This window comes from Carassius carassius, chromosome 1, assembly GCF_963082965.1.
Source record: "Carassius carassius chromosome 1, fCarCar2.1, whole genome shotgun sequence".
In the NCBI taxonomy this organism is placed as follows: Eukaryota; Metazoa; Chordata; class Actinopteri; order Cypriniformes; family Cyprinidae; genus Carassius; species Carassius carassius.
Window position 1 is genome coordinate 50,315,431 of NC_081755.1, and position 22,453 is coordinate 50,337,883.

Below are 22,453 nucleotides of genomic sequence, written 5' to 3' on the forward strand. Positions count from 1 at the left end.
GACTCTGTTTTAATCATTCTTGGGGACTTTAATAAAGCCAATCTCTTCTGTGAACTGCCAAAATACAGACAGCATGTTACCTGTCCCACCAGAGACAGTAATATATTGGATCACTGTTACACCACAATAAAGGATGCATATCACACTGTTCCACGAGCAGCTTTGGGACGTTCTGATCACTGTCTGGTTCATCTTATACCGACCTACAAGCAGAAACTTAAATCTGCTAAACCCGTAGTAAAGACTGTGAAGAGATGGACCAGTGAAACAGAGCAGGATGTACAATCTTGTTTTGACCTCACTGATTGGAGTGTTTTTGAAGCTACCACCGATCTGGACGAACTCACAGAGACTGTAACATCCTATATTAGTTTCTGTGAGGATATATGCATTCCTACCAGGACTTATTTAACATTCAACAATGATAAGCCATGGTTTACAGTAAAACTCAGACACCTTCGTCAGGCCAAAGAGGATGCCAAACTGAGAAAATGTAACATTTAAAGGGAAAAATAAGTTACATTTCATGGCATCAACACATCTCAAAAAAGTTTTATAACAGTCTGCAAACGTCTGGGGACTGAGGAGACAAGTTGCTCAAGTTTAGGAATAGGAATTTTGTCCCATTCTTGTCTAATACAGGCTTCTAGTTGCTCAACTGTCTTAGGTCTTTTATTTCGATCTTCCTCTTTATGATGCTCCCAATGTTTTCTATGGGTGAAAGATCTGGACTACAGGCTGGCCATTTCAGTACCCGGATCCTTCTTCTATGCAGCCATGATGTTGTAATTGATGCAGTATGTGGTCTGGCATTGTCATGTTGGAAAATGCAAGGTCTTCCCTGAAAGAGACGACGTCTGGATGGGAGCATATGTTGTTTTAGAACTTGGATATACCTTTCAGCATTGATGGTGCCTTTCCAGATGTGTAAGCTGCCCATGCCACACACACTCATGCAACCCTATACCATCAGAGATGCAGGCTTCTGAACTGAGCGCTGATAACAACTTGGGTAGTCCCTGTCCTCTTTAGTCCAGATGACATGGCATCCCAGTTTTCCAAAAAGAGCTTCAGATTTTGATTCGTCTGACTACAGAACAGTTTTCCACTTTGCCACAATGCCACAATGAACCTTGGCCCAGAGAAAACGCCTGCGGTTGTGGATCATGTTTAGATATGGCTTATTTTTTGACCTATAGAGTTTTAGCCGGCAACTAAGAATGGCACGGTGGATTGTGTTCACCAACATTGTTTTCTGGAAGTATTCCTGAGCCCATGTTGTGATTTCAATTAAAGTAGCATTCCTGTATGTGATGCAGTGCCGTCTAAGGGCCCGAAGATCACGGTTATCCAGTGTGGTTTTCTGGCCTTGAGTCTTACACACAGAGATTGTTCCAGATTCTCTGAATCTTTGGATGATATTATGAATTGTAGATGATGATAACTTTAAACTCTTTGCAATTTTTCTCTGAAAAACTCCTTTCTGATATTACTCCACTATTTTTCGCCGCTGCATTGGGGGAATTGGTGATCCTCTGCTCTTCTTGACTTCTGAGAGACACTGCCACTCTGAGAGGCTCTTCTTATACCCAATCATGATGCCAATTGACCTAATAAGTTGCATATTGGTCCTCCAGCCGTTCCTTATATGTACATTTAACTTTTCCGGCCTCTTATTACTACCTGTCCCAACTTTTTTGGAATGTGTAGCTCTCATGAAATCCAAAATGAGCCAATATTTGGCATGACATTTCAAAATGTCTCACTTTCAACATCTGATATGTTATCTATATTCTATTGTGAATATAGAAATATAAATTTATGAGATTTGTTAATTATTCCATTCCTTTTTTACTCACAATTTCTACAATGTCCCAACTTTTTGGAATCAGGTTTGTAATTCCTGTGTTATCGTTCACAGATGACACATATGGTGTTCAGCTAATAAAGATTGTCAGCGCATTTGATCTGTGAACAAATGCACACCGTTTTGTGAATTTCTTTGTTCAAGACCTTGAACAGAATCAACTCAAAAGAGCGATTCATTCGTGAATGGGGCATCGTTCATGACCCAGATAAAAGAGCACACTTGGAATAAATGACATTTGATGAGGATTAGTTGAGGAGACAACATCAGATCTGAAAGTGCTTTATTTGAAAATGATCTACTTACTGTGAATGTTTTTTGTATGAGCGTGTAGAGAAGATGATTGATTGAAACACTTCCCACATTCAGTACAGACATAAGGTTTCTCTCCAGTGTGGATCCTCTCGTGCAGTTTTAAACCGTATGCTGTAGTAAAAGTCTTGTCACACACAAAGCACATGTACTCTCTCACACCAGTATGTATTTTCTGATGCTCTTTCAAATGATGTAGACGTGAAAAGCTCTTTCCACACAAATGACATGAATGTGGTTTCTCCTTTGTATGAACTCTTAGGTGATCGTCCAGGTGTGAAGCTGTCATAAATGTTTTGCCGCAGTGATCACATGTGTGTGGTTTCTCTTTAGTGTGGATCATCATGTGTAGCTTAAGGTGTGATGATTGTGTGAAACCTTTGCCACACTCATCACATGTGTGTGGTTTCTCTCCAGTGTGGATCATCATGTGTAGCTTAAGGTGTGATGATTGTGTGAAACTTTTGCCGCACTGATCACAAGTGAATGGTTTCTCTCCGGTGTGAACTCTCATGTGAACATCAAGACTGATTTTATGTGCGAATCTCTTCCCGCACTGATCACAAGTGAATGGTTTCTCTCCGGTGTGGACTCTCATGTGAACATCAAGACTCGTTTTCCTTGACAAACTCTTTCCACACTGAGTGCAGGTGAATGATTTCTTGGCTCTGCTTTTCTTTAAATCTTTCTGTTTAGTTTGAGAGCAACTCAAAGGTTTTTCTCTACTTTTGACATGATTTTTCTCCCCAACTTCACTCAATTTTTCAATCTCCTCATTTTCTTCATTTAAATCTGAAATAAAAGAAAAAATAGTTTATTCTGAGTCGTAAAAACAGAGAAATGTGAACGGAGATAAAAATGAACCCTGATGTAAACATCTTTTTGAAGCATTTTCAATAATTATATGTCTCTGAAACTTCAACTATTTGTAAGTATTATTGGCACAAATCCCATGTTTCTACAGTGAGAACTATTAAATAGGTTTTATCAATAACAAAATTACCTAACATACATTAAATTTGTTTAAAAAAAAGTACTACTATTATATGATGCTTCCTCTAGATTACTCAACAGCTCTAAAGATTTTTCCTGTTACAACAAATCTAATACAGTTTGAAGCTTCATAACACTCAGACTCATTAATGAAGAATGAAGAATAAACACCAACCTGTTTGTTCTTGAGTATCTTCAGTGTGTTTGATTCTTGCGGGTTCTGGATCGCTCATCTTCTCTGTGTCCTCTTTAATAAACTCAGTCTTTACAGATTTCAGCTCTTCCTGATGATCTGATGCTTGTCTTCACTTGTAAACTGATGAATATATCGCAGCATTTATTACTGAATTACTGTGGGAGGAGTTTCACTGATGATGTGTGGCAGTGGGCGGAGCTTCACTGCCAGTGAATATGTGGGAGGAGGAGCTTATCTGCCAAAATCAAAAATACATCACTGGGTTTGTTTTTATAGTAGGCTAGTAGACAACAGAAAATAAATAATGTAATGTAAATTGAAGTATAAAGACACAATTTGAAAGCATAAACTCAGATATAAATGTACAGGTGAACTGCACAGTTTGGAGAGAAGTATTTAATTTCCTTAGCTTTCCGGAGCTTGGTAGATGAATAACTACTGTATTTGTATTATTATACAGATAAATACATATTACAATTAATGTTACATTAATATATTTGTTGTTTATAAATATAAATAATATATAGGTATAATAAATTATCCTGTCATACATAATGTATGGCATTAAAAAAGTTTTAAACGTGTGAAATAATTTAAAACAAATGGAACAAATAATTACATCTTATCCCTACAGAATTGTCAAAAGCATGATAACTGTCAGAATGACTGATTACGGCGTGCCAACTTAAGAGTTTTTAGCATGAAATAAAATAATGAAATGTAAAATGTGTTCTGTTGCAAGTTGCCTGACTTGATCTCATGTTTCCTCACTGTTTATTGTTGAGCTGTTGAATTGTTCTGTTAAAATAATCAGTTTCAAGCCTTTGATACTTTTTTTTTAGCTTTCAGGAGATCTGAAGACATCAGCATAATAAATGAGGTGAAAACAGGAACTATTGACAAGAAATAAAGAGTCATTTCAGCAGCTCTGTTAACATTGATGAGTCTCAGACCATCAACACTCATTCAACAACACATTCAGATCATCAGCGGATCATCTCTCTTTATTCTGAGTGTTTGCTGATAGAAACTATAAGAGTCTGGATATATGATATAATTTCTCACAATATGTATAAAACATAAATAATCTAAAAAACTAACGCTGAAGTAAATAACTGCCTAAAAGCACAATAATATGCATGTCTAATCAAAATAAATACATTCTAATAACTACATTCAGTTGCAATGAAGTAATTCCATCGTTAACTTGTTACAGTTGTGTACACAAACAATGACCATAAAACATCTTAAAATAAAGAGCACCACAAAGCAATGTTTAAATGATTTCTATGTCACATTTGATTAATATTTCGCTATAATAACATTTATGTATGAATGGATCACGTGGCTCATTATAGGCTCACTGTAATTTTAGCAGTCTCTGTTTCAGTATATTTTAACAAAATAATGGATTTGATCTGCCAAAGATGTCAAAAGTGTAGAAATAAAACGGCAGCAGCAACACGTAAGATTGATTCCCCTCACAGATCATTTTTTTAACTTGACATTCATCAACAGTTCTCACTACAAACATAGTAACAATCACATAAAAGCTCATAAAACCAGAATTCATTCTGAATGAATTCATCATGTTTTCCTACTAGTATTGTTTCCTATAGTACTGTAAAAATGAGAAATACCGTGAGCTGCTCCTCTCCTCAGAAGACGCAGCTGTTGGTTATAGGGGATTATCACGCTTCAAGGTTACATCTGTGTCCTCATAAACCAAACGGCTTAAAAAAACATACTACATGGTGTTTTTTGAAATTCAAAAAAGGCCAAAACAATTTCTGTGATTGGTAGGTTTAGGGGTAGTGTAGGGGGGTAGATTATACAGTTTGTACATTAGAAAAATCATAACGCCCATGGAAAGTCCCCGTAAACCACATATCCAAGTGAGTGTGTGTGTGCATGCGAGTTGAATGATGAAACAGAAGTGGTACTGCGTGTCGAGCTCATCCGCCTTTGGAAAGCTTGGAATGTGAAGTATACCCGGGCAGGGCCTTAAAGCAGCCTCCTTAACGCACACCTAAAAATGTGGATTTTTATTTCAAATTTGACGAATATTCGAAAATCTTTTTTTTTGACAGCCCTAACGTTACTAGGCATGTCCAGATACTGTTTTTTATGATAAAGTTATGTAAAATAACTGCTCAGTGCTGCTGCAACAAACAACTATGCTAATGCTAACTTAATTCTATATAAACTACAGTATATAACCGCATAGGCCTATTAGTTACTAGCCTAAACTGGACGGAGACAAGAAGCGCCCTGTAACTCACTGACCTGTCTGCGTTCACAATTCACACGGTTCAGATGGGAGGGAGAATGGCTGACTACACAGTTTATGGGAATAAATTGTGTATTTCCCTCACAATTGTCACCAAAAAAACTAACTAAACTGTCTGTCTGGTCTCTCTGCGAGTTGCTTTGCGAGATCATGCAGTGCAATTTTTTTCCTTACTGCTGCACGAGTCTGCGTGAGAATATGGGGGTGTGGCGTGAGAGCGTGAGAGTTGGCAGCTATGTTATTGTATGCTAGTTAGTCAGAGTAGTGGGGCTAGCTGTTGGTTCAAGGTGTTTCATCTGAAAGTGAGAACGTAGAAGACATTTTTTTCTCCCCGTTCACAAAGTCAGGGGCAACCAGACTCAGACTATGTACCGCAAGTAACAGGAAGAGAAATAGGGAGGAGAGGCAGAGCTGTCTGGTGTCCACACTGAGCTTTCTGAACTGGTTTCTAGTGTTTAGCTCTGGATGAATCATGAGGATCAAACAGTGAACACTAAACATCAATTCTGCTTCTTCACTGAGATCTCAGACATTAATGCTGAATGTGTCACTGTTAGATGAAAAACACAAGACAGGATGAACACATTGCTATTGAGCACATACACCGAAACTAAAGCATCCTTTCATTAAAAAGACATATTTCTGCTATTGTAGACTCATTTTGTATGTAAGCTGTAGACAAGCACAAACTGGGTGCTTAATGCAAATGTAATTGTCCACATTTACAAAATCAGCTGATTATGTTCGTCCATCTATGTAAATGTGTCTTTATGTATAGAGACAAAAGATTGAGGTTAATCACTGTCGTCACTTCAGTTTGATTGTGTATCTTTGTAAAGACACTGATGAATGACCAGAAAACAATCTTGAGCTTTTAGTTTTATTTCTCATCAAACACAAAACAGCTTTAATCAAATAGTGTTGAATCAAAATGAATTCCAGGTTTAATCAGTTTTAATCCCTTTTTTGTATAGTACATACACTTTTACATAATCCATCTGTATAGTATGTTCATAGTACACCCATCTGTATATCATGCTGATAGTATTTTAAAATCTGTAAATTACTACCATTGTACTGCTTTATTTGTATATTTATGGTACATTTGTAACATATTGTACACAGACACTGTATATCCTGTACTTACTGCTTATTGCACTTCTGGTTAGATGCTTACTGCATTTCATTGCCCTGGACCTTACATGTGCAATGACAATAAAGTTTAATCCAATCTAATCTACAAAGCCGATTCCAAAAAAAGTTGGGACACTGTGCAAATTGTGAATAAAAACAGAATGCAATCATGTGGACGTTTCAAATTTCAATATTTTATTCAGAGTACAACATAGATGACATATCAAATGTTTAAACTGAGAAAATATATATTCCAAGATGGCGCCGCACATGGCTGCTTCAGTGCTTGGCTCTCCAGTGTTTGTACTGTTTTTGTTCGTTTTTCCTGTATTTTGTTTAACAAACACGATCAGTTTCACCAGGGATGAACTGCTGAACATTCGGCAGAACACACCACATGATATTTTTCAGGATTTCTATTATACAGACGTTTTACTGAACATTGTTATCGGAGGAGCAGCGGCGCTGATCAAGCGCTTCAGGACGCGCAGACGGGGGAAGCGAGCGGGAGCGCTCGTCAGACTCGGGAAGCGCGGATTTCGAACGCCGTTGCCTAGCATCCATCTCGCAAATCTCCGCTCTCTACCCAACAAAACAGACGAACTCCTTCTGCTCTCTCGGACAAATAAGGATTTCTCTCACTCTGCTGCTCTGTGTTTCACGGAAACCTGGCTGAATGACGCCATACAGGACAGCGCACTCCATCTGCCGTGCTTTCAGCTGTTCAGAGCGGACCGCGAAGCAGAATCAACGGGGAAATCGCGCAGTGTCGGGACATGCTTTTACATCAATGAACGGTGGTGTACAGATGTAACTGTGTTAAAGAAGATGTGCTGTTCTGATCTAGAAATGCAGTTTGTCAACTGCAAGCCGTTCTATTCGCAGCGGGAGTTTCACTCGTTCATTCTGGTTAGTGTTTACATTCCTCCACAAGCGCAAGTAAGCTCAGCTTTACAGAAACTCGCTGATCAGATCACAGACACAGAACAACAACACCGGGACTCTGTTTTAATCATTCTTGGGGACTTTAATAAAGCCAATCTCTTCTGTGAACTGCCAAAATACAGACAGCATGTGACATGTCCCACCAGAGACAGTAATATATTGGATCACTGTTACACCACAATAAAGGATGCATATCACACTGTTCCACGAGCAGCTTTGGGAGGTTCTGATCACTGTCTGGTTCATCTTATACCGACCTACAAGCAGAAACTTAAATCTGCTAAACCCGTAGTAAAGACTGTGAAGAGATGGACCAGTGAAACAGAGCAGGATGTACAATCTTGTTTTGACCTCACTGATTGGAGTGTTTTTGAAGCTACCACCGATCTGGACGAACTCACAGAGACTGTAACATCCTATATTAGTTTCTGTGAGGATATATGCATTCCTACCAGGACTTATTTAACATTCAACAATGATAAGCCATGGTTTACAGTAAAACTCAGACACCTTCGTCCGGCCAAAGAGGATGCCTACAGAAATGGGGACAGGGTCTTGTACAATCAGGCCAGGAACACACTGAACAAAGAGATTAGAGCGGTTAAAAAGACCTACGCTAAAAAGTTGGAAGACCAGTTTACTTCCAACTACTCTACTTCAGTTTGGAGAGGACTGAGAGCCATCACAAACTACAAGACACCATCCCCTTGCACTAAGGCTAATCAATGACTTGCTAACGACCTGAATGAGTTTTATTGTTGATTTGAAACCCCCAACACCCACTCTGACCATCTCCCTACACAACCATTAACACCTCCTGCAATCCCCCTCTCCATACCTCCTGCTCTTCAAATCTGTGAAGATGATGTGCGCCAGGTCTTCAAGAAAAACAAAGAAGAAAAGCACCAGGCCCCAAGATAACAGGACTTAACGACTACAGACCTGTGGCTCTAACGTCTGTCGTCATGAAGTCGTTTGAAAAACTGGTTCTGGCTTATCTGAAGGACATCACTGGACCCTTACTGGAGCCCCTGCAGTTTGCGTACCGAGCAAACAGGTCTGTGGATGATGCAATCAACATGGGATTGCACTTCATCCTGCAACATCTGGACAAAACAGGGACTTATGTGAGGATCCTGTTTGTGGACTTTAGTTCGGCTTTCAACACCATCATCCCAACAACCCTCCAGACCAAACTGACCCAGCTCTCTGTTCCTAGCTCTATCTGTCAGTGGATCACTACAGTCATCGGCCTCATCCAGGACTGTGACGAGTCTGCCTACAGACAAGAGATTGAGCAGCTGGCTGTCTGGTGCAGTCTTAACAACCTGGAGCTGAACACACTCAAAACAGTCGAGATGATTGTGGACTTTAGGAGAAACCCCCCTGCACTTTCCCCACTCACCATCATGAACAGCACTGTGGCTGCAGTGGAGTCATTCAGATTCCTGGGAACCACCATCTCTCAGGACCTGAAGTGGGACAATCACATTGACTCCATTGTGAAAAAAGCCCAACAAAGGTTGTACTTCCTTCGTCAGCTGAGGAAGTTTAACCTGCCACAGGAGCTGCTGAAACAGTTCTACTCAGCCGTCATTGAGTCAGTCCTGTGTACTTCAATTACTGTCTGGTTTGGTTCAGCTACAAAATCAGACATCAGAAGACTACAGAGAACTGTTCGGACTGCTGAAAGGATTATTTGTGCTCCCCTGCCCACCCTCCAAGAACTGTACACATCCAGAGTGAGGAAAAGGGCTCAGAAAATCACTTTGGATCCCTCACATCCAAGTCACCCCATCTTTGAACTTTTGCCATCTGGCCGGCGCCTCAGAGCCGCAAATACCAGAACAGCACGGCACAAGAATAGTTTCTTCCCCCAGGCAATCTACCTCATGAACAGTTAAATGTTTCCCACTTAAACTTATGCTTATGCAAAAAATGTGCAATATCCTTATATTTATTTTTTACCCCTCCATCCTAGAACATTCCTGCATTTCACTCAATCATATACCATTATCATTTATAGCACAATTGTTTATACACTTATTTATTTGCCAATTTGTAATGCTCCTTTTTTTGTAAGGTTTTTTTTTTTGGTCTGTGTGTTGTCGTCTCTGTGTACTAGAAGCTTATGTCACTAAAACAAATTCCTTGTATGCGCAAGCATACTTGGCAATAAAGCTCTTTCTGATTCTGATTCTGAAAATGTATCATTTTAAGGGAAAAATAAGTTAAATTTTATGGCATCAACACATCTCAAAAAAGTTTTATAACAGTCTGAAAACGTCTGGGGATTGAGGAGACAAGTTGCTTAAGTTTAGGAATAGGAATGTTGTCTCATTCTTGTCTAGCACAGGCTTCTAGTTGCTTAACAGTCTTAGGTCTTTTATGTCCCATCTTCCTCTTTATGATGCACCAAATGTTTTCTATGCTCTCATGTGAGCTCTCATGTGAACATCAAGACTCATTTTATGTGCGAATCTCTTCCCGCACTGATCACAAGTGAATGGTTTCTCTCCCATCTGGACTCTAATCAAAATAAATACATTCTAATAATTATATTCAGTTGTATTGGGAACTCAGAAACGAAGACCAGGAGACTCTCGGGTAATCTTCAGCAGGATTCTTTTTTGAGAACGGTCTGCATGGCGCTGCAGTCATCAAGAAGTCTAACTTGTCCCTAAGACATTGTAGTTTATGTACATTTTAAGGGGGCGGGATACACAGAGGTGGAGACAAACCTAAACAAAGCATGCAAATGCAATCAGGAAGGTGCCAGACACTGGCATCTTCCCAGCCATGATCTCATCAGCAAAACAGTGTCATTTAAATACAGAGGTGCCTGACAGTATCACTGATACCTTCACATTATCATAGAGACAAAAGTCACAGCTGTGCCTTAAGGTTAAAAAGCCAAATGGCAAGTAAGAGCACAAAGACAAAAGGACATTATCTCAGACACCTGATTTTCCTGATTTACCTCAAAATGTATATCAAAACGTTTTCAGTTCATATGCTATTACATTGGAACCTAGATTTAACATTTTATAAATTTGTAATCCCACAGTCCTCCCGTTGAGAGTTCTAATAACTCTCACATAATAAAAATTTAAACATTTAAAAGTTCATTCTTGTAACCTGTGATCGTTACAAGCACATAGCACTTGCTCTGTGTTGATTGTCTGTAGTGACGAATGGCATGTTGACACAGAAACAAACATGCAGCTAGGGTCTGTCTAGTTCTTATGGGTAATAATCTTTTCTGGTTGGAATTGTAATTTCCTTGTGATGGGCATGAGTAAGTTGTTGAATAAAACACTTGATACTGTGGACGCATAGATAGTACACCAGTAGTAAGAACAACAGCAGAATTGCTATTTCCTTGATCCACAGCCAGGGTTTACCTAACAGGTTTCCGAACCATGACGAATTGTCTTCAGTCATCTGGTGTAATTTTGATGAAAGTTCAAGAATGTCTTGTTGAATTTTGTTCAAGTTCTCTGTTGGATCCAGTAAACCGGTGCAGCACTCAGGTCCGATAATGGTACATGCTCCCCCTTGCATTGCAAGAATGTAATCCAAGGCAACTCTGTTCTGTAAGATCATCATCTTGTGTGAAGCAAGAGTGTTTGTGATGTTACCCAAGGCCAAAGCCGTATCATTGCCCAGTTTCTGTACAGAATTCGATAAGCTTCTGACTTGATCCAGGGCTTGCATGACACCATAAGATGGGATTAATGTTCCAAGAGTTCTGGACCACCATGTTTGTGCACAAGTGAATCCTGGAATGCAGTGATCTTCTGTGTTCGTGGTAGGAGCTGAATCACTTAAACGTGGAATATTTTGAAAGGTGGTATTGCCTGTTATTAGGACTGGAGTGGATTTCACATTTTCTCTGACTGCAGGTAGGGCATAGACTTAGGTGCACCTGCCATTCTACTTCACCGGTAGCACACTATAGATTGAGGTTCCGCATAGCCAAAACATGTCTGTTGGGGGGGAAATCCTGCACCATTGGTTCACATTAAATAGCTTAGGGAATGATCGAGTTTGCCTAATACATACTTCCACATCCTCATTCTTTTGTCGTGTGGATGATGAAATTTCTGTCTTCAGTGACATTCCCATTTTAATTATGAAACCACATGCAGCACTGGGAATTTTCCCCAAATCTTTATAGTCTAAGGATAGCTGTTCAACACACCAACTAAATGTCATTGGTAAGAGTAAGTCTGTCATAACAGGTGTTGTTGAGGTCAAATTGCAGGACCTTAAACCTGGAATGCAACATGGTGATGCTTGAGGAACAGTCACCTCATGACATGTGCTTTGGTTAAAAATTCCATTAGTGACAACACCAAATAGAGTGCAGGTATCACAGTCAGAAATGGGGTGTGCTACCCATGGGATTCCTGCTCCTACAGAAGGTGGATGTGGCATGCAAACGTTCTTTCCAGCAAACAAGGAGTTTCTTGATATATTCATCAGCTCTAACAATATATTGTTTCTGGAGTCTATACTTTGTGCGATGTCCATGATGATTACTAGTACGGCAATCTTGATCATGTTGATGGATGACTGAAGTTCCCATGTATGATTCTCTGCGTTGTGTATTTAATTTATTTATTTTTTCTTCCGTGACAGTTGGCTCGGTTGTGGGTCTGGTTGTCTTTTAAAATTGGTGTCGTCATACACAAGTGAGGAGATTGGTGTGTATGGGTCTCGGGACAGCCATCAAGTGGTATCTGCACAGAGTAAGAAAGAAAACAAACAACGACAGAGCAGCATTTGTTGTAAAAAAAAAAAAACTGTAAACATTAGGGTTGTATCCTCTGGTCGATTTGAGTCTGCTATTGTTGTTCCTTTCTTTCCCTATTTCTTAATTACTGCGACACCTAAAGAACAGTGAGGTAAGGATGGACTAGTAGGAGGGGGAATGCCTAAAAGGGAATCTTCACCGCAGGATTGGCCCCTGAAGCCTGTTGCATTTGATTCTTTCCTGGGCTCCTCACTGGTCCATGTGTCCTATCCTATCCCTGTAGGTGGAGGAACAACTTTACAGTGTGAAAAATGAGTCCATGTTTTCCTTCCCTGGCAAAACACTGCAGCTGCTGTAATCAACATCACTTGATATGGTCCGTGCCACTTAGGCTCTAACGGCTTGTTTCTGAATGACTTTATCATGACCCAATGACCTGGGATGATTGTGTGTCCCCCTTCTGGTGGAGTCTGCCAACACGACTCAACTCTCTCTCTGGCACTCTGTACTGCCTTTGTGAGGTTTTCACAGTAAGTGATCAGGGCATCTGAGGCTATGTGTACATCAGCATTTCTAAGATCAATCACACCTGGCATCTGCATTGGGCGTCCTGTAATAGTCTCATGAGGGCTCAGTCCTACTGATCTGTTAGGTGACGCTCTCATACTACACAATACCGCTGGCAGTGCCACGACCCATGGTACTCCTTCCTGGTGCATTTTGCTTAGCCTGGTTTTTATAGTTCTGTTTGCTTGTTCAACTTGTCCTGATGCTTGTGGCCTATAGGGGCAGTGAAGATTCCACTTAATTTTCAACATTTTAGACACTTCCTTGACTACCTGTCCTGTGAAGCGTGTACCTTGATCTGAGTCAATGTAATCTGGTAATCCCCACCTGGGAATGAAATCAGTGACTAGACATTTAGCAGTATGTGCAGCTGTAGCACGCCCTGTTGGATAAGCTTCTAGCCATCTAGAGAACTTGTCCAATACTACCAAAACATCAGTTTTTCCCTTACAAGGAGGCAATGATATGTAATCAACTTGCAGGTGACGAAATGGTCCTGGTGGAGCTGGAGTATGTGTTGCTGCTGTAGCTGCTGCTGGCACATCATTATTTTTTTGACATGTAACACATCTCTTGACTGTTTCGGTTGCTACATTTCTGAATTTTGGATTCCACCATTGATTTGAGAACCTGTGATTCATCGTTGCTGGTCCACTGTGACCCAAATTGTGTATTTGTTGAGCCAAATATGGCAGCAGTGATTCGGGAGCGACATACTTCCCCTCTTTGGTCCAGCATCCAGATGAATCCACTGTGGCCCCTTTGTCTAACCATGTCCATGCTTCATATAGAGGAGCGTCTTTGTACAGATCAATAATTGATTTAGGAGGCAGAATTGTCTTCTGTGCTATACTATCTGAACACACTTGTACAGTTGCATAGGAACAAGCCTGTTTAGCAGCTACATCAGCAAGAGTATTACCTTTAGCTTCTGTAGTGTTAGTTGTGAGATGTGCTTTCACTTTGATCACCGCTAATTTCTTTGGAAGTTTCATGGAAAACAATAAATCTTTTACTAATCCAGCATGCTTGATGGGGGATCCAGCAGAAGTTAAAAACTGTCTAGTTTGCCAAATGACACCAAAATCATGAACCACCCCAAAAGCATATCTGGAATCAGTGTAGATATTTGCAATCGATCCTGAAGCTAGGGTGCATGCTCTAGTTAAGGCTACTAGTTCTGCAGCTTGAGCTGAAAAATGATCTGGAAGACGGCCTGAAGCTACAACTTCAGTGGTGGAAGTTATAGCATAACCCGCTCATCTGTTTCCCTCAATGACTTGAGCTGAACCATCAACAAACAACTCCAATTCTGCATTCTCTACGGGAGTTTCTTTTATGTCACTCATAGCTGCGTATGTAAGCGTAACACAATCGTGAGTTATTTCACCGTCATCCTCTAACAAAACTTCAGTCATTGCAGAAATCATACATGAGGATGGGTTTGTTACTGGTGCACGTTGTAAAACAATGTTCGGGGCTATGAGGGTCGCTAACCAATTTCCCCAGCGAGAGGAGGTGACAGAAGTGACTTTTGCTTGATTCATTAGTGCGGACACTGCATGAGGACATCTTACATTTATAGTCTGTCCTAGCACCATTCCTGTTGAAGCCTGAAGAGCTAGATGAACTGCCTGCACTGCTCTAAGACATGGGCCCATGCCTTGAGCAACTATGTCAAGTTTATATGAATAGTAATGAATTGGGCGTAAACTGCCCCCATGATCTTGCATTAAACATGCAGTCATAAAGCCTAAGTGTTCATGTACATAAAGCACAAAGGGTTAATTAGATTGTGCAATTCCTAATGCTGGTGCTTGACATAGTGCTCTCTTTAAATCATTGAAAGCTTTGAGGTGAATTTCTTCCATACAAACAGTATCAGAATCTTTAACCTGGCCTTTCAACAAGTCATAGAGAGGCTGAGCAATTGAGGCATATTGTTCAATCCAAGGTCTACAGTAACCTGCTGTTCCTAAAAATTATCTGAGTGTTTTAATGGTCGTAGGTGGAGGTATGGCTTTGACTGAAGCGGCTCGATCCTGTGTAATAGATCTATTTCCTGCACCAATTGTTGGTTTTTAGCAATTTGAGCTTTGTGAGCTACATTTGTGTCCTCTTTTCTGCAAATAGTCAAACAATGCTGCCAATTCAGTTTGATGTACCTCGTGATCTGTAGAGGCTACCAAAATATCATCGACATATTGAATCATAGTGGACTGTTTTACTGGACATTCTGGGTCACACAAATCACGTCTGACAGCCTGATGGTATAAAGTTGGGGAATTCTGAAATCCCTGGGGCAAACGTGTCCACTGATATTGTTCATAGTCAACTGTAAAAGCTAACCATGTCTCGCTGTCAGAGTGCAAGGGTACAGAAAAGAATCCATTAGACATATCAATTACAGAAAAAACCTTACAATCTAATGGTAAGCCATTACAAATTGTAGATGGATCTGCCACTAGGGGCGTGATTTTATCAATATGTTTATTGGCTACTCTGTAGTCTATGGTGAGTCTCCATGTCCCATTAGATTTCTTGATGGGCCATATGGGTGAGTTACAGGGACTGTTTGTTTTAATTAGCACTCCTTGCTTCAGCAATTTTTCCACAATAAATTTTATCCCCTGTATAGCTTCCTTGCTGATAGGATATTGTTTGATAACAGGAGGTGGCGTTCCTGTCAATTGGACTGGTTCTAAACCTGTCAAAAACCCACAATCATCTTTGTCTTTAGCCCAAATAGGATGATTCTGTAAGAAAGCATACTCAGGAGTTATTACATTATTGGTAGAAACTTGTGCTGATGAAATTTTTATGCTAGCAGATCCTGAGGACATGTCTAAAGTCAGATGTACTTGTCTGAGTAGATCCATGCCTAGAATTGCACTTGTATTTAATGGAGCACATAGCAATGTTGTAGTCAGAGTCTTTGGGCCTAATTGTACATCTATGGACGGGGTTTCATACAAAACAGAATCTTCACCTATTACACCTGTTAAACAAAGTTTAGTTTTCTTGTATGGGATGTTTAAACCTTCAGCCAATTTTATAGGAATTACGGTAATTTCTGCACCTGTATCAGGCAAAAAGTCAATCTATTTCTCTTGTATGCTACCTTTCACAAAAATTATTTTGTCATTGTGATGGATTACAGGATAAAGGTAGCTACTCACAGCCCCAACAATTAGTTTTTTTCCTGTTCTCTTTGTGCTTTTAGAAGAACCTGAGCGAGTTGTCCTAAAGTTTCTGTGGTCATTGTAGGAATCACTTCAGGATTGTAGGCGGGCTGAGAAGGAGCAGAATTATGCACAACATTTATTCTACTATCTTTCAACTTCTTTCTACACTCTTTATCCCAGTGACCTGATCTTTCACAGTAATTGCATTTGCCTTCTCTTTTAGGCCATCTATGGTCATGTTTCCTTGTGCTAAATGTAGCTGCTGCTGCTGCTACTCTCACTTTTGTCTTAACATCCGCATCTCTTTCCCATGTAGCTAAACTGTCTAGATTACTTCTGAGAGTTTTGTTAGACCAAGTGAGATCTAGGAATGGCAAGGCTTTTCTGTACTCCGCTACAAGGCCATTTGACCAGATGCGTACTAATGGTCCCTTGTCATCTAGCACACTTTCAAGATCATCAACGATCCCACTGTACGTTACTGCTGACTGACAAAATCTTTCAGTGTATTCACTCACAGTTTCTTCTTTCCTTTGCACGCAGTTAGTGATTCTAGACCAGTCTATTTTGGGTCCCATAATATTTTTTAGAATTTTCAAAACACCTTCCCTCAAATCGCCTTTACTGACATGTTGTAATTCAGAAGTAACAGCAGACTCAAAGGTGTTGAATTCAGATTCAGTTAGAATTTGTGACATTAGCTGTGTGACTTCTGCTAACGACATGTCGTAGAGACGCATTTTGCTGATTAATGCTCTTCTAAATTCAGAAAAATGTGTGCGTGCCAAGGGTAAGCTCTGGGATAGTCTCTATATCTTTAGGTCCTAGAACTTTGGTAACAGTTTGTACCTGGACAACAGAGGGGTTGGGAGCAACACTTTCAGTTCCCTCCATTCCCTGAGATCTCCTCCTAGCGCCACATACCTTAACAGAAGCTACAGGCACATCAGTTACTGACTGAATGGCTACATCTGTTTCAAAGAAAGTTTGTAAATCAGGATAAATGCTATCAGTCTGACTAACTTCTTCCACATCAGTTTTTGCTGCAGCTTTGTTGCGGTTAAATTTCTTAGTCAAAGAGGATACTCTAGTTCTGAGTTACGCTGAGACTGTTGCGTAGCTAGCGCTAAGGCAAATTCTCTGTGGCATGTTTTGTCTGGATGGATATCATATTTCTGAGTCAGTTCTTGTCTAACTTTCTCAGTGACTATTAGGTTCATTTGCACACCTAACAGTGATTTGAATTTGCTATCAGACCACAAAGGAGTCGCGAGACCACCTTTTTCAGTTGTGGGGATCAATCTAGCATTCTTTCTAAACATCTTGTGAGTTTCCTTTTTTTACCACACAATCAAAACACTAAAACTTCTCTGATCAACAGAGGGTACCAAAAATTAACAATTCTTCTCTACCGACACAGAGGATAACACAAACTTCTAGCACTTTACGCTAAACTTCCCTGCCGAGACACAGAGGGTAGCAAAATATTAGCATGTGATGCTAATCTTCCCTGCCTAAACAGCGGATTATTTTCATCTCTAAAATATAATTTTTAGAGGGTAACTTAGTTAACCAAACCCTACAGCTGTCTGTTAACTCTTCTCTGAGGGCGCAGAGGATAACACATTTGTTCTGGTCTTAAAGGTTCTTTTGGATAGAGGTACACTCACCAACCATAGGTTGTACAGAAAGATTCAGACTGGAATGAAGTCAGATCTTTGTTGAGATTGCAGTTTCAATCTGGATTCATGTGAGAAGCTCTATCCGGGTCACGGCACCAAAAACTGTTGGGAACTCAGAAACGAAGACCAGGAGACTCTTGGGTAATCTTCAGCAGGATTCTTTATTGAGAACGGTCTGCATGGCGCTGCAGTCATCAAGAAGTCTAACTTGTCCCTAAGACATTGTAGTTTATGTACATTTTAAGGGGGCAGGATACACAGAGGTGGAGACAAACCTAAACAAAGCATGCAAATGCAATCAGGAAGGTGCCAGACACTGGCATCTTCCCAGCCATGATCTCATCAGCAAAACAGTGTCATTTAAATACAGAGGTGCCTGACAGTATCACTGATACCTTCACATTATCATAGAGACAAAAGTCACAGCTGTGCCTTAAGCTTAAAAAGCCAAATGGCAAGTAAGAGCACAAAGACAAAAGCACATTATCTCAGACACCTGATTTTCCTGATTTACCTCAAAATGTATATCAAAACGTATTCAGTTCATATGCTATTACATTGGAACCTAGATTTAACATTTTTTAAATTTGTAATCCCACAGTTGCAATGAAGTAATTCCATCATTAACTTGTTAAAGTTGTGTACACAAACAATGACCATAAAACATCTTAAAATAAAGAGCACCGCAAAGCAATGTTTAAATGATTTCTGTCACATTTGATTAATATTCCGCTATAATAACATTTATGTATGAATGTATCACGTGGCTCATTATAGGCTCACTGTAATTTTAGCAGTCTCTGTTTCAGTATATTTTAACAAAATAATGGATTTGATCTGCCAAAGATGTCAAAAGTGTAGAAATAAAATGGCAGCAGCAACACGTAAGATTGATTCCCCTCACAGATCATTTTTTAAGTTGACATTCATCAACAGTTCTCAATACAAACATAGTAACAATCGCATAAAAGCTCACAAAACCGTCTGAATGAATTTTCCTACTAGTATTGTTTCCTATAGCACTGTAAAAACGAGAAATACCGTGCTGCTCCTCTCCTCAGAAGACGCTGCTGTTGGTTATAGGGGATTATCACGCTTCAAGGTTACATCTGTGTCCTCATAAACCAAACGGCTTAAAAAAACATACTACATGGTGTTTTTTGAAATTCAAAAAAGGCCAAAAAAATTTCTGTGATTGGTAGGTTTAGGGGTAGTGTAGGGGGGTAGATTATACAGTTTGTACATTAGAAAAATCATAACGCCTATGGAAAGTCCCCGTAAACCACATAGCCAAGTGAGTGTGTGTGTGCTGTGTGTGCTGTGCATGCGCGCGCACGCGAATGAGTGTGTGTGTGTGTAAGTGTGAGTGCAAGAGTGAGTTTTTTGTTTCTTCCTCTGCCGTTCCCGCACAGAGTTGTATTTCTTAAATGTGATCTAAAAAATCTAAAGAGAAAATATTAACCATATATGCAGTTTATATTGCTTGTAATTGGGATGAAGTAAACATCTGTTGAGTATTTTAACATAAAATGTTTTGTGTTGAATTAAAAACCCAAACATGAAGCGGGTCCACCAGACCCACGAACACTGGCTGAATAACAAAAATATGAACACCACACAAGGGTTAAACGTAAAGTTGAATATTGAGCTATAAAAAGTTGTTTCATGTTGCTTTAGAGGTCCAGACTACTTCCAATATGCAAGTCAAAGACAAAATAAATATTTTTTTTCTCTCATCTCATACAGGTGCACTGGATGCTGCCGCTGCATGCATACAGCAATTGGAAGACAAAATCAAGGAGCTAACAACAGAGCTGAATAGTGTTTCCCCCGATCACATGCATTTAACTGTATACTGAAAACATTGTATATATTGAATGAGATGTATATAATTGAATAAGAAGTCTATAATCAATCTATAATCAATTCATCTATAATCAATACTAAAAGTCATTCCGTCCAGAAAGTATTCAAAATAATGTAAATATGTAATAATGTTGTAAACAATACTCAGAAAAAGGGAATTAATAAAATCCTTTATTCATTCAGTTCATTTCACTTTCTGTTGAAGATACACATTCATATGTACCAAATTCATGTACCTTATGTACCAAAGAAGTACAGGTCCACCTTCTTTTTCATCTCTTTTATCATTTCATCATCCCTCCAGACTCTTTCAACGGTGAAGTCTCCCTCAGTGTCTGTTATAAAATCGCACCAACGCAATCCAGTTACAGCCAATTGACCTTGAACCTGCCAGTGGTATTTATGATTCTGCTTGATTTTTGCCTGACCATTCACCATTTTTACATGTCCTGCCTCAGAAATGCTAGAGATGTCTAGGCATTTAACTTCAGCAAGCCCAAAACAGGGAACTACACTAGGGTCATATGCCCTTGTATCAGGGCTAGCCCCGAGGTGAGGATAATCAGGATGGATAACAAATCCACAACGTAAGACATTTACATTGAAATGTTTTGAATATTGTTCCAGCACCTGTGGCTCGCTTTCAAGGCCCCTCTTCATGGTGGGAGTTTGGCCTACTCCCTTAAGTATCCGCCCTGCAAGGATCTGACCTGAAGACGGCCCTTTCACATGGCTAACCTCATAGAACCTACTAGCTGTCACTCTAGGCTTGCGTAAGGCTTGCCATAATGGGCACTCAGACTGCTCACGTGTCTGCTCCTCTCTTTCAGATGCCATGGAGAAACTTTTGGGAGTTTGGGTCGAAGTTTGGAAAAGTAGTGGGAAATGTTGACCCCTCTAAAGGCAGTTTAGGGAATGTTGGTGTATCTGGGTGTTGGACATAATTTCCGTGTTTGACCACAGGAGGACACTGGTAGGACAGGGGTGAACCTCGCGGCACAGGTTCGAACCTGGAGTCGACCATGGAGAGTTGAGACAAGCCATGCAGCACTGAGGATATTAGTGGTTGCGGCCTGAGGTTTTTCAGTCCTTTCCCAAGAGACAAGACTTGCGGGTCAGGGAGGGATCCTGAAACGTAAAATTAAAAACAGTAAGAGTTAAATTATCTACACATCTCTTGCTGCTTTGTTTAGGCTTGGTCTGTAGGGAATTACAAACCTGCGCACATATATTCAAAGCACATAACTATAGTATTAATTCTTGATGCGCATGTGAATGCTATCAGCGTTTATCACAGGTTTGCGTTTAAAGTCTGTGTACAGAAAATGGTGTCATCTTAGCGGACCCTAATTTAATAACAAATGATTGTTGCGACGGAAGCAAATCAATCAAAACTAACTTTAGCTCGAAAATAACTTTAAAGAACTGCTATGAAGCCAAAACAATCTCTGTTACCTTAAATTATACGTTTCTCTCTGTAAAGCTGCTTTGAAACAATCTACATTGTTAAAAGCGCTATATAAATGAAGATGACTTGACTTGACTTAAGGTCATTTTTGATCAATTTAATGCATCCTTACTGAAAAAAATTCTGACAACCAACACACTTTTGAACAGCAGTGTACATTCAGTAGGTCATTATTGCAATATAAACACTGTCAGAGTGATCAACAAGGTATCTCTTCACTTAGGTATCAAAATCTAGTACCGAAAAACAACTAATTCTTCGATACTTGTTAGTATCGAGGCAATTCGGTCGGTACACAGCCCTAAACTTGTTTTGGTTTTCAATTCTGATGTCAAGAGTCTTTCTGGAGAATTGCTCACTGCAGTGTTATATTTGCTACATAATCTATGTGTATAAAAGTGGCAAGACACAATTATGTATTATACGGCAGTCAAAAGTATCATATTAGTTACAGTAGTAACATTACCTGTGTATGCTTGATAGAGTGTTGATTTGCATACACTCCTGGCAGATGGCTTTGGTCTTCTAACAACCAAGCCCTGAACTGGCTCTGAATGGATCCTCTGGGAATGATATTAACAAGTAGCCATGATTTTAATAGTATCTTGCTTGTAATGGTTTAAACACACTGCTCGCGGTAGCCACACGGAGTGGCAATGCTTCCCATTCACCCCAATCAAAGGTAGACCTCTAGAACCAGTGTCACTACAATCAACCTGCCCATGTAAACATCATCCCAGACTACAGCCCTCACCTGCAACATGCTGTAATGGGCACTCTGGTACAACAAGGCCACTAGATGGTTGCACAGGACCTTGCCTGCTGTACAGCTGCATCAGCTTGGAAAACAGGCACAACACAAATAATTTTAGTTGATGAAGTTAAACTAAAATGAAAATCTTGTTGCAAATGATATAGAAATTTAAGGAAGAGCATTTCAATTAACCAAAAATCCTATGAAATCTGAAACCACAGTAGAGTAGTTAACCCCTTACACCATTAACTTGTTGGATTCAACAAACAGGATATCAAAGAATTTAAATGCAAAGTCACATTATCATGATATTGATATTTGCATTCTGTAAGTATGTCACAAAGGTATAGCAATTTATTGCACATGGCTGTTGACTGACTTAATGTAAACTGGCAACAGTGGAAGGGGTTAAACTTCTTGCCATTATGCCTTAGC

General features: G+C 39.8%; 2 protein-coding genes across 2 annotated transcripts in view; one reads left to right on the plus strand and one right to left on the minus strand.

Annotated features, from left to right (window-relative positions):
• LOC132159410 (zinc finger protein 501-like) overlaps nucleotides 1–22,453 on the plus strand; it is a 531,393-nt gene that overhangs the window by 48,142 nt on the left and 460,798 nt on the right. The window lies entirely within an intron of this gene.
• LOC132099556 (gastrula zinc finger protein XlCGF8.2DB-like) lies at nucleotides 1,971–3,520 on the minus strand. The gene is made up of 2 exons (XM_059505762.1): nucleotides 3,348–3,520; nucleotides 1,971–2,971 (listed from the first exon to the last, which is right to left on the minus strand). Exons 1-2 carry the CDS (start codon nucleotides 3,403–3,405, stop codon nucleotides 2,166–2,168), a joined length of 864 nt encoding a protein of 287 aa, XP_059361745.1. The 5' UTR covers nucleotides 3,406–3,520; the 3' UTR covers nucleotides 1,971–2,165.

Bases quoted from the DNA above. Each gene is read 5' to 3' on its own strand.
- LOC132099556 (XM_059505762.1), bottom strand. From the start codon at position 3,405: ATGAGCGATCCAGAACCCGCAAGAATCAAACACACTGAAGATACTCAA. The intron at 2,972-3,347 runs GTTGGTGTTTAT...CTTTTATTTCAG, and splicing joins AGATACTCAAGAACAAACAG to ATTTAAATGAAGAAAATGAG.